Source organism: Suricata suricatta, chromosome 8, assembly GCF_006229205.1.
Source record: "Suricata suricatta isolate VVHF042 chromosome 8, meerkat_22Aug2017_6uvM2_HiC, whole genome shotgun sequence".
NCBI classification, from domain to species: domain Eukaryota; kingdom Metazoa; phylum Chordata; class Mammalia; order Carnivora; family Herpestidae; genus Suricata; species Suricata suricatta.
Genome location: NC_043707.1, coordinates 97,174,978 through 97,191,894, shown reverse-complemented (window position 1 = coordinate 97,191,894; position 16,917 = coordinate 97,174,978). Strand labels below are relative to the sequence as shown.

The following is a 16,917-nucleotide window of genomic DNA, read 5'->3' as shown; positions in this document are numbered from 1 at the left end:
GCAAGAGAGAGATCATGATCATGAGTGGGGGAGGGGCAGAGACAGAGAGAATCTGAAGCAGGCTCCAGACACGGGGCTTGAACTCACAGACTTGAGCTGAAGTTGGATGTTTAACTATGTTAATTATGTTAGGTGCCCCCCCCAACATAATTTTTACTGGAAATCGAGTACTTGTATAAGAGGTTTGCATCATGTAGTGCTGGAATTAGAGCTGGGAGATGTGCGGAGGTGACAATGGGCTTGGGGCAGAACCCGGCAGCACCAGGAAGCACACTGCAGTAACCAGTCTGGCTAAGAGCTGAGACAAATGAGACCTGAACAGGAGCAGTGGGACCAGCGACACGGACAGGAGAGAGGCAGCCAGGCACACACTGGTGTTTAATATATGCCTGTAAAATAGAATAACACTCCATTGTGTGTATTTATGCTCACATGTTTATATGTAAATACATGAATTTCCCACAGTTACTAAATGCTGACCTTTCACGTTATGTCATACGGTAAAATGTGTATTCTCTTTCTTCTTCTTCCTTATTTGACGGTGGTGATTGTCGGCAGAAATTTAACTTCATCAGAATTTCCACAAAAGTGCAGACTGCTCATTTTAAGATGAGGAGGAACAATATTATGTTGGATGAAAGCATGCTGCAGTCATTAATGGAGCTTCCGGAACAGTACAACTACGGCCTGTATGCCAAGTTCATCGATAACTATGGTACTCACTACATAACGTCTGGATCAATGGGTGGCATTTATGAATATATCCTGGTAATTGACACAGAAAAAATGGAATCGTTTGGTAAGTAGAACAGAATCTTTATGCACATAGTGGTCAATGCACACACCAGGATGGGCTTTGCGGTTTTCCGAGCACTGACTATGAGCCTTCCACGGTCTCATTTTGGGACAATCGTATAAGGCAATATAGCTAATGCTTGGGGAGGGGGGTTGCATCAAGCAGTGCTGTAATTAGAGCAGGGAGACGTGTGAAGGTGACAGTGAACTGGGGGCAGAACAGAGTGAGGAGCACCACGAAGGGCATTATAGTAACCAACGTGGTTGAGAGTGTTGTTATTTACAGGGAACTGAGGTCCAGAAGGGCACAATGACTTTCTAATAAGCATCATAAAACAGGGTTTGAACTCAGACTTGTCTGGCTCCCCAAAACTATGTTTTCTATTACATTGCAGTTATCTCTTTGATAATGAATAATATTTGGGATTTTGTTATTTAAAACGTTAAAACATATTATAAATGTTCTATAGATTATATAGAGTCATAATCAGTCAGTGATGCTAGAAACCTGAAGTCATCCCAGATTCCTCCTCCTCCTTTGCCCCTGGAGATCTCAAAGAACCTTCTGTTCTGGCTCCTGACCAGCCCTCATCCCACCCCTCTCCTCCATCTCCACTGCTCCAGTGTGGGTTGGGTTCCCACCTTCCACTTCTCACCACATTGGCTCCTAAATGGTCTCTAGGAGAAGGCTCACCTCTCCAATCCATTCTCAACAACTGCAGAATAATGGTAGCTTCCGGAGCAGCTTTACAGATACAATGATATCACTTCTTTGCCTAAAATCCTGAATGGCTAACCTCCTTAGCATGGGTTCAACAGCCTTCGTGGTCTCACCTCAAACTGCTAGAACACTGGTGGATTCCAACTGGTATCATCAGCGTCACCTGGGAGCCTGTTTGTTAAAAATGCAAATTCTCAGGTTTCCATGCCAAACCTACTAAATCAGAAACTGATAAAGGACCCAGCAGTGTGTAGTTTGTAGGTGATTCTGATGACCATGATAGTTTGAGAACCACCAAGCTAGTCATTGAGTGAGTAGAGGGTTGAGAGATCTATCCATATTTCAAAACTAAATTCAAATCCCCAGTTTTAAGAAATTTCCCTGACTGCACAGCCCAGGCTGGCCATTTCTTCAGCATATTCATATAAATTCCACACTATTTAGTCTTCAAAAGATAATTTTCCAAATGTTAATATTTTCCTCCTCCTCTAGAACAAGATCTTTGAAAACAAGTATCATGTCTGACACTTTATCTCTTTAGCACTCAATACAATGCTCCGTACGTAGTGAGTGTGTAAAACAAGACATAGAGTTTGAAAGAGGGCATTAATTTAGATTCCTGGTTAGGGCCACTCATTAATTCATCCATCTATCCATGTATCCATTCTTTTATAATTTTAAATATCTATTGAATATCTCTTATGTGTTTATGCTAGGGATATAATGGTGAGTAAATCTAAATATGGTCTCTACCCTCTTGCAGCAAAGAACTTCATAAACTACAGGTTGCAACCACATAGTATGGTTCACAAACGTTTTGAACAACAAAGAAAAGAATAGAAAATACCACAGAAAATTATAGGTAGTGAAAATAGGTTATTGTTTCAATAATTAAAAAATTTTTTAATGTTTTAAATTTATTTCTGAGAGACAGAAAGAGACAGCGCGAGCAGGGGAAGTTTCAGAGAGAGGGGGAGATGCAGAATCCGAAGCAGGCTCCAGGCTCTGAGCTAGCTGTCAGCACAGAGCCTGATGCGGGGCTCAAACCCACAAACTGTGAGATCAGGACCTGAGCCGAAGCCGGACGCTTAACCGACTGAACCACCCAGGCGCTCCTGTTTCAATAATTTTTTCCAGTTAAACAAAGATATGCATACATGTATGGGGTCATGATACAAAACAAATAGTTTATGATAGGTCAGTATAAAAAAAGGAGTGTGAAAAGCTTAATTCAAGTGGGAATTTTTAGAATTATTAAAAAGGTAAGGATGAAAATTAGTTAACATTTGTTAAGGGCCTACTAGGTTCTGTGCGCTGTTGCACACATTCTCATTTAATTTTCTTGACAACTTGGAGGTTGGTATTATCCCAGTTTTAGCCCAGAAACGCTGAGGCTCCTCAGGGAGGTTAATTACTTTGCCTAGGGCTGCAGGAAGCTGGCGTCAGAGCCCTGGACCTATGGTCTTTCCACCACGTGGTCCTGCGTAAAGCCTTTCATTTGGGCTCTGTCTTTGGTGTTGGATTACTAATTAATTGTCTGGGGTGTCTCATGGCCCCTCCTCTTTAAAATCTGTGAGGCAGAAATGGGCTTCCAATGTGGTTAATATTCAAAAAGAGCCCACCAACAAATTGTCCCAGGGATAATTACCTCAGCTCTGTTTATAGAAAACCATATGTCGATAATAGCACAATTTGCTATTTGTGAAGAGCTGATTTTCTATAAATCCGGAAAGTTAGTGTTGCTTTTCTATAAATATGGAAATGTGCTAATCATCACCTCATCTGCTGGAGACCGCTAATAAATCAGAATTCCATTTACATATTAACCTACAACGAACAAAAATATCTACCTTCTTTTCCTTTGACAAATAGAATCATGCACACCCTTCTCTCCATGTTTGATGTTTGTCTAGTTTCTTCTTTGTCTCTTTGTCATCTCTCTCCCTTTCTCTTTGGGTGCCTTTCTCTCTCTGCCTTTCCTTTTTGTTACTGTCTTTTTCTAGGTATCTTTGATCCATATGACTTTAATAATATTTACATTCTATAGATTGCTTATTTCTAAGAAACCCCATGTTGTATATGTTCATATCCTCGAAGAGCTGACCTGGGTATGGAATGATTTAAATGAATACACTGCCTGGTTTGCTCTGGAGGAATCTTTTGTCCTTAGGTTTGCCTCAGATCCTCTCTGGGTTCATCCCAACGGATGCACAAAGCTGTTTTCTTCTAATGTGTCCTTTAGATAAAATGCTTCTTCCTCCAAGACAGCATGAAACCATGCATCAACAATAAAAGGATGTCTTATAGTTGTCAGTGTACATGCCGAAAGTCTTTGAAACTATAAGACATTGATGAACTAAACTGAAGAAGATACAAATAAATGGAAAGATATTGTGTGCTCATGGATTAGAAGAATATTGTTAAAATTTCCATCCTATCTGAAGCAATCTATAGACACAATGCAAAATTCCAATGACATTTTTAGGAGAACTAGAACTAATAATTCTAAAAATTGTTCAGAATCACAAAAGACCTCAAATAGTCAAAACATTCTTAAGAAAGAACAAGCCTGGAAGCATCAGACTCCCTAGTTTCAAATTATACTACAAAGATATAGTAATCAAAATAGTATGGATTTGGCATAAAAACAGATGCACTAATCAATGGAAGAAATAGAGAGCCCAGAAATAAACCCACACATGTATGGACAATTGATTTATGACAAAGGAGGCAAGAATATCCAGCGGGCAAAGGAAGTTTCTTCAATAAATGGTGTTGGGAAAACTGGACCATTAAATGAAAAAGAATGGAACTGGGTCACTATTTTATACTATATACAAAAACCTATTTGAATGGATTAAAAACTTGAATGTAGACTTGAAACCATAAGGCTCCTAGAAGAAAACATAGGAAGTAAACAGTTTGTCTTGGGAATTTTTTGGATCTGACTCCAAAGGCAAGGGAACCAAAACAAAAAATAAACAATTAGGACTGCACCAAACTAAAAAGTTTCTGTTCAATGAAAAAAAACAGTTGATCAAATGAAAAGGCAATCTACTAAATGGGGAAGATATTGCAAATGATACATTTGATAAGGGGTTAATATCCAAAGTATATGAAGAGCTCATATAACTTATGAACAAGAAAATAAAGAATTCAATTAAAAAAATGGGCAGAGAATCTGAAGACATTTTTCAAAAAAGACATATAGATGATCAACAGGCACATGAAAAGATATTCAAAATCACTAATTATTGGGAAAATGCAAATTAAAACCACAATGAGATATCACTTAAGCCTGTCAGAATGGCTATTATCAGAGACAAGAAAGAGCAAGTGTTGGCTATTGTAAATAATGCTGCAAAAACCATAAGGGTGCACATATCTTTTTGAATTGGTATTTTCATTTTCTTTGTATAGACACTCAGTTGTATAATTGCTGGATCATGTGGTAGCTCTATATTTAATTTTTTGAGGAGCCTCCATACTGTCTTTGCATATTTACCATTTTTTTTGGTGAGAACATTTAGATTCTATTCTCCCAGCAAATTTCAATTATATAATATAGTGTTATCAACTACAGTCACCATGTTGTATATTAGATCATCAGAACTTATTCATCTTATAAGTGAAAGTTTGTACCATTTCAGCAACTTCTTCCTATTTCTCCCTCCCCCAGCCCCTGGCAACCATTTTTCTATTCTTGATTTCTATGAAGTTGAATTTTAGGGGAGTGAGGTTCCACCATGCAGTATTTGTCTATGTCTGGCTTAATATTATTATTATTTTTTTTATCATAATACCTTCTAGGTTCATCCATTTTGTCACAAGTGACAGAATCTCCTTCTTCTTAAAGGTGAATAAGATCCCATTGTAATTCTATACCATATTTTCTTTATTTGCCCATTTTTTGACTTGCTTTGTTTCTATACTCTGGCTAATGTGAATAATGCTGCTATGAACATGGGAATACAGATATCTTTTCAAGAGAATGATTTAGTTTCCTTTGAATGTATTCACATAAGTCAGATTTCTGGATAATGTGGCAGTGCTGCTTGTAATTTCTTGAGGAGCCTTCATTCTGTTTTCCTGGGTGGCTGTACAAGTTTACCTTCCCACCAACAGCACAGGGTTCCCTTTATTCTACATCCTCACCACTGCTGTGATCACTTATCTTTTTGATAATAGACACCCTAACAGGTGTGAGATGATATCTCACTGTGGTTTTGAGTTGCACTTCCCTGATGATTAATGATATTGAGCACCTTTACATGTCTGTTGGCCATTTATGAATCTTCTTACTTAACCTTCCAAGGATCTATGCAAGAGGAAATGTTTCCTTACTTCTACAGATGAAAGAACTGAGGCTGAAAAGCCCTATCACTAGTAAGTGAAAAATAGCTGATATATTTTGAGTTATAGTTCAGGATTCTTTCCCTTTTATCCAGCTGCCTTGGTTGGGACTTACAACCTGGGAATAATTCCGACTTCTCCTTCTCCCCACACGTCTCATTAGTCAGTACCTACAATCTGTGCTTTTCTCTTCATTCCCATGACTATTGCCCACCAGGCTGTGCTGTGTTCTCTCTGCTGGTTCCCTCCAGCCACACTGACATGTAAAATGAGAAAAGTATCAGAGGCTAGTGGATATTCCATAAATACCTTTAGGACAAAGATGGTAGTGGTCTGGTTGGACTCCTGTTTTTGGGCTGATGTAGATAGGTCCTGACAGCTTCTGTGCCCTCTGTCTCTCACAGCGCAACATAAAATAGAGTTTCCTATCAGAATCTAAGAATCTAAGTAACTCTGATTGGATACTTTTATCAGGGATGCTTTAATGGAAACCATGCGTGGAATAGAAAGTAAACAAATGGTCTTCAATACTCTAAACGTTTATGATTCTATGGGTTTTGGCCATATTGAAAGAACTCTGCGAAGACCTTACAGAAAATAATTCCTATTAATGTTTTGCTTGTGAAGGAAGCACTGTGTGGTCCTGTAAAAACCAGCAGGCAGTGGGGTAATGAAAACATTTTTTCTGATATATCTTTGCTCTTCATCGAGGTGCTTCCATCTAAAAACTAACATTTTATGTCTCTGAGACTCAGTTTTCCCATAACTAATATGTGGATAATAAGCTAGTTCAAAAGGCTGTTAGAAGAATTAACCAAGATATTTTTTAAAAGTGCTGTGACAGGTAAAACACGGCCAAAACAGAACTTACTATTATGGATTACAGTTTTAGGTGGGGCCAGTAGGTTGTGAACATTTGAACAAGGACTATGGAATGAAGATATATGCTAGTGACGTGGTCAAAAGGAACCCAAACTTGGGAGTCTGATTCATCATGGTGCGCATCTTGGTTCCGCCATTTAGTAGTTACATAACCTCGGTCAGGATACTTAATTTCTTTAAACCTCAGCTTCTTCAAGACCCAAGTAGGAAAAATAACAAAGTTTTGTTTGGGAATAATTCAACCACATCTTGTGTGGTAAGTGTTTAGATATTTTTTTCCCTTGAATGTAGGGTATTAGTGATGTAGCACAGTCATCGAAAACATGGATATATATGTCCCTTACTACTGTCACTGTGTGATAATGGGCAGGTTATTTAATCATTTTAAGTCTCAATTTCCTAACCTGTGAAGTTGGAAGTATTAATGGCCTTCATCACAAAGAGCGGTTATGAGGAATAAGCAAACATATCCACAGAAAATATTTAGCACCCAATAAATATCAATTACTGAGAAAGATTCTGAATCAGATTGCCTGGATTCAAATCTCATCTCTACCATTTATTAGCTAAGTGACCTTCAGGCAAATTAGTCATCCTCTTCATGCCGCAATTTTCTGTTCTTCTAAATGAGACAATGGTAGTCCATACTTCATAGGAGTCTTACAAATATGTAATGAAACTGTTTATGTGAGCATGTAACCCCATGCTTGGCATACAGTAAGAGTTAAAACATGTTACCTGCTATTGCTGCATTATGGTTGTTTTATTATTACCACATGTGTTATTCCCAGCTTTTCTGTTGTTAACTCTATAATGTTAACTGCCCTCTCATCTGTAAAGCAAGGATAACAAGACAGCCTATTTTGTGGGGCTCTGCAATTGGTCAGCTCTGAGACACAGTTCAAATGGAAAGGAAATCATTATCATTGTGCCTGGCCTGTAGTGGCCGATGCTTTTGCTGTAGATTTGGAGCCTCAGCAATCATGCCTTCTCCCCCACCTGCCCATTTTTTTGATCAAGGTCATTCATTTCTGTCCCTGGAGCTTCATCCAGTTTTGGAGGGACAGCTTCTCCCATTTGTCAAGGTCACCATGAATTCTCATCACTATCTTTCAAAGTGTTAACAACTCTGCCCAAATCAGTGACTGTGTTCCATCATTCCTCCCCTTGATGGATGCCAGATAACAGTGACCCTCGGAGAGACCCTTCCAGCGAGAGCACAGTACATTCTGCCTGTCATTGATCATCACCTTCCAGCTAGGGTCCTGGGACCAGCTGGTCTACTAGCTTCTACACAGGGTAGAAAAAGCTACATGAACACAATTAAAACCTCAGTGAAGTTGATGTCAATTTCAGTTCTACATTCTCTTCCTTTGCCTTTTTTCCCCTCTTTTACTCATTCATTCCTTCAGCTTTTCATTCAACAAACAGAAACACGGGCAGCACCATCCAGATGCCACTGTGTTTCCTCTCATTGAGAATGAGTAGAAGGTAACAGGGTTTCTCTTTGTTGTAATCATTTGATAATAGTCAGGAATGATTTATTATGTGGAAAACCAAATCGGTTATCACATAAAATGAATTGATTTTTAAAATTCACTGTACTTAGAGACAGATGAGATATTTGGTTTTAATAAAATATATTTACATATAATAACTCCTAATAATGATTATGTACAACACATTCACATCTAATATTCAAGATAATCTTGTAATACCTTATGAGGAGGTGTACTAGTATTTCCCAAATTTTATATAGAGAAAACTGAGGTCCAAAGGGCCTAAGTAAATTGCTCAACATGATTCCATTAGTACTGAGTCAGTATCTTCTGTTGCAGAGTTTGTGTATTGTCCAAATATTTATTCCCCCAACATTTCCCAACCATTCATTCTGATACCATATATTGGAGGCTTAGTCTAGCAGAGATAGCAAGACAGCCTACATTTACTGAGCATTTACTATGTGGCAGATACCAGGTTAAACACTTTAAATGTACTATCTCCTTTACTCTTCAAGAAAGACCTGTGAAGAAGATACTATAATCTCTGATGTACAAATAAAGGACTGAAGCTCAGTGATGTTAAGTAACTTGCCCAAGGTCACGCTGCTATTAACTGGTGGAGCCAGGGGTCAAACTTAAGAACATGTGATCTTAACCCACGTGCTATAATGTCTCAGGGATGTGTTTCTTGGGATTTTTCAAACTACAGGTCATAGCCCATTAGTAGATTGTAAAAGAAAGTTAGTGGGTCATGACCAGCATGTAACAAAATGAAATAGAAGAAAACAGGTTGGAAAATATCAGAGTGCATCAAACAAAGCATGATGAAGTACTGAAACTGATTTTATCTGGATGTGTGTGGGCTGGATCATGGAGCAAAGGGTATTGCTTAGTTTTGGGGGTTGTAAAAAAAGTATTAAAAATACCATCCAATGTGTTCCACTGAATGTAGATATATATTTCATCACTTTAAATAAAGGAAAATCATTAGTAGATATAAGGAAAATATTTGGAGTTATTAGTTGGGGATTCTAACTAACTGGTTTCAGAGAACCAGTAGGATATAGAGATTTATTATAAGGAATTGGCTGACACAATTATGGAGTCTGACAAGTCCTGAGATCTGCAGTTGGCAAGCTGGAGACCCAGGAGAGCCGATGGTTTAGTTCTAGTCCAAAGGTTGCCAGGCTTGAGACCAAGCAAGAGCTGATATTTCAGTATGAGTCAAAGGCAGGAAAAAAGCTGAAGTCTCAGCTTGAAGGCAACTGGACGGCAAGAATCCTTTCTTAGTCAGAAGAGGGTCAGCCTACTTGTTCTATTTGGGACATCTACTGATTGGATGAGGCCCACCCACATTAGGGAGAACAACATGCTTTATTCAAGTCTACTGGTTTCAATGTTGATCTCATCCAAAAATACCTCCCCAGAAACACCCAGAATAGTGTGTGATCAAATATCTAGACACAATGATGGTGCAGTCAAATCGCCACATAAAATTAACCCTCACAGCGGGGCAGACAAGGTAGAAAGCTAGAGAGCTGGCTTGGAAAGTCACATCTAATGAAACCGTTTATCCAAATGGAAATGAAAGAAGGAGCGTTCACTGCGTTCTTCCTGAGCTCAGGCAGCTCGCTGAGTGCTTACACACGCATCACAGTACTCAGGGCTATTGGCACTGCTGTGAACCGTTTATGGCTGTCCCTGTTTACAAAAAAGGAAAACCAGGCACTGAAAGGTAAAATGGCATGTCCAAGGTGATAGCACAGGCTAGAAGCAGGGTGAGGTTTGACACAAGGATTTCTAACTCCTAGTTCAATGCTTCTTGGGGCATAGCTGGATATATAAATATATATAATTTATTTTGTGAGAGAGCTAGAGAGCACAGGGGAGGGACAGAAAGGGAAAGAGGAAATTCCAAGCAGGCTCCACACTGTCAGCACAAAGTCCAATGCAGGGCTCCAACTCACAAACCATGAGATCATGACCTGGGCCAAAGTCAAGAGTCTGATGCTTAACCGACTGAGCCACCCAGGTGCCCCACATCTGGCTATTTTATTTCACTTATCTTGTTATTTATTTTTAGTTTTTAGAACTTATGTTCTTATAAAAAAAACATTAAACAGCTGGTGATAGCTTTGAAGGTGGTTAAATCAGGTTTCAAAACTAAGGGAGTATTATAGTCCATATTCTTTCCTACATGAAGTCTGGGGTCAGTCTGACCCACTGATTGGGAACTGTAATTGGGAGAATCGCTGCTGGTTAAATTGCCCAACTTATGGTTGTCTGTTCTGAAGCTTAGGTACAGTCACAGAGCCAGGAGCCAGCATGGTGTGCTGGCACCCATGGCCCTCAAAGAGAAGAACCTCAGAAGCCGGAAAGTCAGAAAAAGTGCCTAAGCCAGTGATGGCAAGTGGTTTCTATAGCAAATGCTACCCAGATTATGACACAAGAGAGAGGCTCAGCCTGACAGTGCTGTGATCAATTAGTGATGTCTGTCAGAGGCAGCAGAAGAGAGGAATGAGGGCCCCTGAGCTGTGCATTTTTTATTCCTTTACAAGAATGAGACAAAGGCGGCCGTTGATTAAGCTGTGTATAGAGAGTAATTGGGGTAGGATGAATGTGTAATTTAAGTCCCTCAAATTCTCATACTTTCCATCACATTTATATATTATTGCCATTGCTTGTTTATAATTCCCTTTCAGGAAGGTACTGAGTAGAAAACAACATTTTTCCTTGTTACCCAAAGTAGGAGGCAGGAAACACTTAATCTCTGAGGAAAATGCTTCTCATAATCTAAACTGTGTCCATTCATCCATCCACCCATCCATCCTTTCGTCCTTCCAACCACTCATCCAGTCAATACTCACTGAGAACCCATGATTTCCAAGAGCCCAGAGATGAAACACACAGATCCATACCCTGGAGAAATGTGCCTCAGGCAGGGGCTGAGAATAACACATTGTGAAAATGCTCAAATAGAAATAAGTACAATGGAAGCTCAAAGAAGGGGGCAACCACCCTTTCTGACCCTCCCCTTTTCTAGACTCATTCAAACTTGAACTCCTAAAAATCAGGAGCAGGAGCTTGCCTGATGGAAAAGGGACTGAGGGCTTTCTGGGTGCAGGACCTCTTACGACAGTGGCTGAAGCGGCCACCAGGTGAGAGTGAGTGGTAGGAGACGGGTGTCTAGGTTCACCCAAAGGCCAGACTGTTGTGGAGGGCTTTCCCCTGAGGCCGGTGCATTAATGAAAGCAATCCTGTGGCTGAATTATGGCAGGAAGAGTGATAACAAAAGTAACCTGGAAATGGAGTCAGTGTTGGCCTCCAGGGAGCCACAGAAAGGATGACAAGTAGCAGAACAGCAGGCTGCTGGAGCCATGCAAAGGTGACCATTGAGAATGGGAGGCTCCTGCCACTAGACAAGATGGCCAGCATTCAAGGGAACATGTTCCGGCCCTGCTCGTCCCTCCAGCCCCATTACTCACCATTGGACTGTGCCGTACTATTTGCTGGCCCCTCCACTTAATCATACCCCCATTTCTCCTTGGGGCTTTACAAGAAGTAACGTGCTATTTCTTCTACTCAGATTTCTGCTCCCCTCCCCATACCCTTTCTTCTCCGCCTGGCTAGTGCTTATCCATCCTTGGTCTCTGCTTAGACAGGACCCTTTCAGGCAGTCTTTCTGCCTCCACAGTTTTGGGTTGGGAGCCTTCTTAGGTGCCGAACCCCAGTGCACCTGGGATTTAGTTAGCTATATCACACCATTGCAGCTGCCTGTTTGCATCTTGTTAATGATGCATTCCGAGAGTCTTGTCCACAGACTGAGGCTGGTGCACAGTGAGGCTCAGTGTCTTTCTAGCAGAAGAGGTTCAGAATCCAAGCCCATACATGCTGGGCCTCCTCTGGAGCTTTCCTACACTCTGCAGAGTTGGGGTAGATTTTTAAAGAGTCTGGGCTGGACAGTGCAGAGGGTGAGGTGGGCAGGAATCTGATTGTGAAGGGTCTTATATTTATGACTAAATAGTCTGGCTGGCCCAGAGGGTCTTTTGCTGTGCCTGCTAACCAACCAGTCACCCTGAACAGACAAGCACTAGATTCTAACAGGCTCCAGGCTTTATCCCCAGTTACCATGACAACCAGACTTCACAGTGATGGATGGTATTGATTGACTGACAGACTCCTGGTGTCTTGGCTTTGTCCCCATCCCCCCTAAGTCATTTGCATACACATGGAACTAAGAGACCCTCAGCATCATTCTCTTGATCTTGTCCTGATTTTAAATTGCTATTTCTATCTTTGAAAGAGCCCCAGCCTTAAATGAGAAAATGATGTGATGATGTCAAAACTTCCCCCCAAAGCCACCCTTAGCTCTCTCTCTCCCATAGGTGACATAATGCAGCAGGGAAGACATGTGCTATGGACACAGACTTTGGTTCAACCCAGGCCTACTATTTACTTACTGTATAATTTTGGGCAAGTGACTTAAACTATCTAAGCCTCTGTTCACTCGTCTTAAAAATGGGAATAATTGTACTTGTCGTGGAGAGATGTGCGATTCGGAAATAAGATAACACATGGAGAGCTTTACCTAGAACATAACAGGTACTCAGCAAATGTGGGCATTCTCTCGGCCTTCACTCATTCAGAGCATAACAGTTCATACTGCAGAAAGTTTGATTAAGAAAACCCCGTCTCCATCGCTCTCTGATTTTCCAGGCTTAGCATCAGGGCCCACGAGCCCAGTCTGGGTCTGGTGTAGCATTTGTTGCAATAGTAATCATAGTAATACTTGACCATCATTTCTGGTTCTGAGCCAGGCACAATCCCAAGCATTGTACATGGTACAGCGTAACTCACCCAACCATCACAAACAACGCCAGGAGGTAGATACCACAAAAGCCCCACCTTCCAGATGAGGAGACCACAGCACACAGAGGTTAAGCAATTTGCCCAGATGTTAGTGTGCAGAGGTGACTTTTAGCTCAGGTGGTCTCTGTTCCAGAGAAATGGGAAATCCCTGCCACACTCACTCTTGTCATGGCCGCCTCAGCCCCCTCCGCGATACTGTCTCTTGTGTGTATGTGTGTGGCCGAAGTAATCTAGAAGGGGGAGAGTCCCTGAAGATGCCTGTTACCGGCCAGGAGACAGACCTGAGGTCTTAGTCCCACACCACCCACTGGGAGCATGGGTTCCTCTCTCTGAGCCGCTTTGTAGAATGAGGTGCTCAGGGAACCGGGGCCTGGTAAGGCCACTGCTGCTCACACCACATGAGGAACATTTCTCCGCACAGTTAACACTAATGTGATGAAATGAAACACGCAACCGCATTTGACGTAACGCACCTTACATTGCACCCTGATTCCTGGGCCTGTTTATTATGGAATTTGGGGCAAGTAACCGAACAATAGTACCTAAGGTCTGTTGAACACTTAATTGTGTCAGACACTGTAGGGAGTCATGTGTGGAAATTATTACCCCCATTTTACAAATGGGGAGAATAAAGCCCAAAGAGGTTCAGGTAATGTATCTGAACTACTAGTGAATGCAAAACTCTGACTCCAGAGTTCACATTCTTAATCACCACAATTACTACTTTTTCCAACCCAGCAAGCCTGAAAAATGGACAAATGCTGCCAGCTCCCTAAGACTGTTGTGAGCCTCCAATGAGATAACACAGATTGAAAGCGCTTTATAAAAATATCATCTCTTAATCAGGTATGAGATATTACAAAGATGTGGCTTGTCATGATCAACCAAAAGGAGATCTGTGACTACCAAAACATTGTAGAGGTATTGTCTAGATGGGCTGGAATCAGCCCATCCCTGAGCAGTCCTGGGGGCTTGTCACATGCCAGAGTTTGTGCCAAGACCTGTAAAACCCAAGACAATTTTATAAGTTGTCAGTATAATTGGAAGAACAGACCAAGAAACTGACAATTGCTAGGGTATGCTAAATACTAGGCAGCAGAGAAGCACCCAGATACCATGGGGGACACACATGGAGATCGTGGGGACACAGATTTGGACCCTTGGGAGAAAAGGAAGTCTTTCTAGAGCTAAGTGGGAGAGGGAACAGCATATGAAAGGCACAGAAGGACTTGTACTATTATCCTTAGGTGGTTGGGAAGAAGCATGAGTTTCAATGGAGAAACAGCACAGAGGGGCAGGTAAGCTAGCCTACACTGCCCAGTGAAACAATCATCTTTTCCAACGTTACCATATAAAATGGACTCTATGAGGCTCCCCTTTCCTTCAGAGGCTGTCTTTGGGGACAACCCAAAGTGACATAAGAGAGAGGTCATAGCAACCTGAATGGCATTTGTTTGTTGCAAAGAGATAAATAATGGATTACACCTGCTGTTTTCCACCTGATGGTTTTCTGCTGAGGAGTGACAGACTTGTCACTTTCTGCCACCTCAGAAGTCAAGCTGCCTGGTCCTGCCTCTGAATCATAGTGATACAGCCTCTCCACGGAAGCGTGAGAGCAGCTCTCATGACTGGACCATGGGCAAGGCCAGGTCGGAAAGAAGCAGTAGACATGGTGGCCAGGGAATGTCCCCTGGGCTCCTGGCCTGCCAGGAGGACACCAGAACAGCTCTTCATGATGCCAGACTGGAGTGGGAAGGAACCCAGGGGTTCCCAGTTCTTCTTTCACTGACTTTGTACCTCCCTCTTTTCTTCTCTTGAATTGAGATCATGGTGGTTTTTCTGAGCAGAATCCTGCTGCTGGGGATGCAAGGCCTGCACATGGTCTCCCTCTATTCTCAATGCCCACTATGGCTAATCCCTACTCATCTTCTCAGACTGGCCTCCTATATCCTTCCTCTGACCTCCAAGAAAGACCTTTCTGACTCTGCTGCCTTCTTCTACAGCCCTCATCACACAGGGCAGTAACTGTTTCCTTCCATTTCTTCCCCCTTGTTTGTGAACACACTGAGAGTAGACACTCTTGAGTCCTTATTTCCAGATGCCTGGCACACATAAGTTAAGTACTTAACCCAATGCGTTTCAGATGTTCCCCAGGTGTTCTGGTGTGTTCTTAAAATTTCAGAATCGTGGCTTTGGAAGAGACATTAAAAGACCACTGGTCAACTCTTCAAGCCCTTTCACAGTGCTCCTTAGAGACAAATAGCCTGTGTACCCTCTTGGTGTAGGGAGATCACTGCCTTATGAAATATCTCCTATCTCCTTGGTCTGTGACCATGATGATGATTTACCTTATGATGAGCTTAAATCTGTCCTCCTATAACTTCTCCCCTTTTGGTCCTTGTTGCTCTTGCAAGCCCACAAATAAGCTCACTTCCTCTTCCTCAAGATAACCCTCAGTGAGCTGAATCTAGTTCTACTGATCTCTCTCCGACCTTTCCTCTCTAGTTCAGGTAAGCATTCTCCATCCCAAAGGATATTCCCTATTGCCTTTTCCTCCTCTTTTTTAGTTTTATTATGGTAAGTACACTTAACATGAGATCTACTCTTTTAACAAAGTAACAAAATTTTAAGTGGACAATACAGTTTTCTTAACTATAGACACAATGGTGAACACCATATCTCTAGAATTTAAATAATTGAGACATTATATGTCCATTGGTTAGAAACACCTCATTTTCCCCCTCCCAACTCCTGCCAACCACAATTCTACACTCTGATTCTAACAGTTTGACTATCTTATATGCCTCATATAAGTGGAATCATGCGTATTGGTTCTTCAGTGATTATTTCATTTAGCATAATGTCCTCAAGGTTCCCCCGTGTTCTTGCATATGGCAGGATTTCCTTTTTTTTTTTTAAGGCTGAGTCATGTTAAGTCAATATCATATTTTCTTATTTCTTTTATAAAACATGGACCCCAGAACTTTGTACCAGGTTCTAGGTTTCTCTAAGCTGCACAGAGAGAGTAAGATTATCCCCTCCTTTACTTTTGTGATTATAATTTTCACCTGGCTTCCTTGTCCTCCTAAGCTGAAAGTTATCCAAAACTCTACAGCCTTTTCTCTTGCTTTCTGAAGCTGTGCCCTTTCTCTATTGTGCTTCTGCATGGTATTTTCTCCCTAGCTTTCCCAACTGAGTCTCATTTTGTTACGTTTGGTCTGTCTATCCTTCTAAACCTTCTGAGCGCTTTTTTTTTTCACAACATTTTATTGTCAAATTGTTTTCCATACAACACCCAGTGGTCTTCCCCTTAAGTGCCCTCCACCATCACCACCACCTCTTTTCCCCCCTCCCCCTTTCCCCTTCACCCTCAGTTCATTCTCAGCATTCAATAGTCTCTCAAGTTTTGCATCCCTCTCTCTTCCCAACTCTCTCTCCCTCCTCCGCTCCCCTTGGTTCTCCATTAGGTCTCTCTTGTTTTCCTGCTAGACCTATGAGAGGAAACATATGGTTTCTGTCCTTCTCTGCCTGGCTTACTTCACTCAGCATGACACCCTCAAGGTCCATCCACTTTCCTACAAAGGGCCATATGTCATTCCCTCTCATTGCCATGTAGTACTCCATCGTGAATATATACCACATCTTTTGATCCATTCGTCAGGTGATGGACATTTAGGCCCCTTCCATGTTTTGGCTATTGTTGACATTGCTGCTATGAACATTGGGGTACATGTGCTCCTATGCATCCGCATTTCTGTCTCTCTTGGGTAAATCCCCAGCAGTGCTATTGTTGGG

The 16,917-nt window shown here is 41.5% G+C and overlaps 1 protein-coding gene across 1 annotated transcript in view; it reads left to right on the top strand.

The window, feature by feature from the left end:
• Positions 1–16,917, top strand: part of C8A (complement C8 alpha chain) — a 69,178-nt gene that overhangs the window by 37,681 nt on the left and 14,580 nt on the right. The window contains exon 9 of the mRNA XM_029945822.1: positions 559–799. Within this exon, the coding sequence (XP_029801682.1) occupies positions 559–799 (241 nt within the window). The remainder of the gene's footprint in view (positions 1–558; positions 800–16,917) is intronic.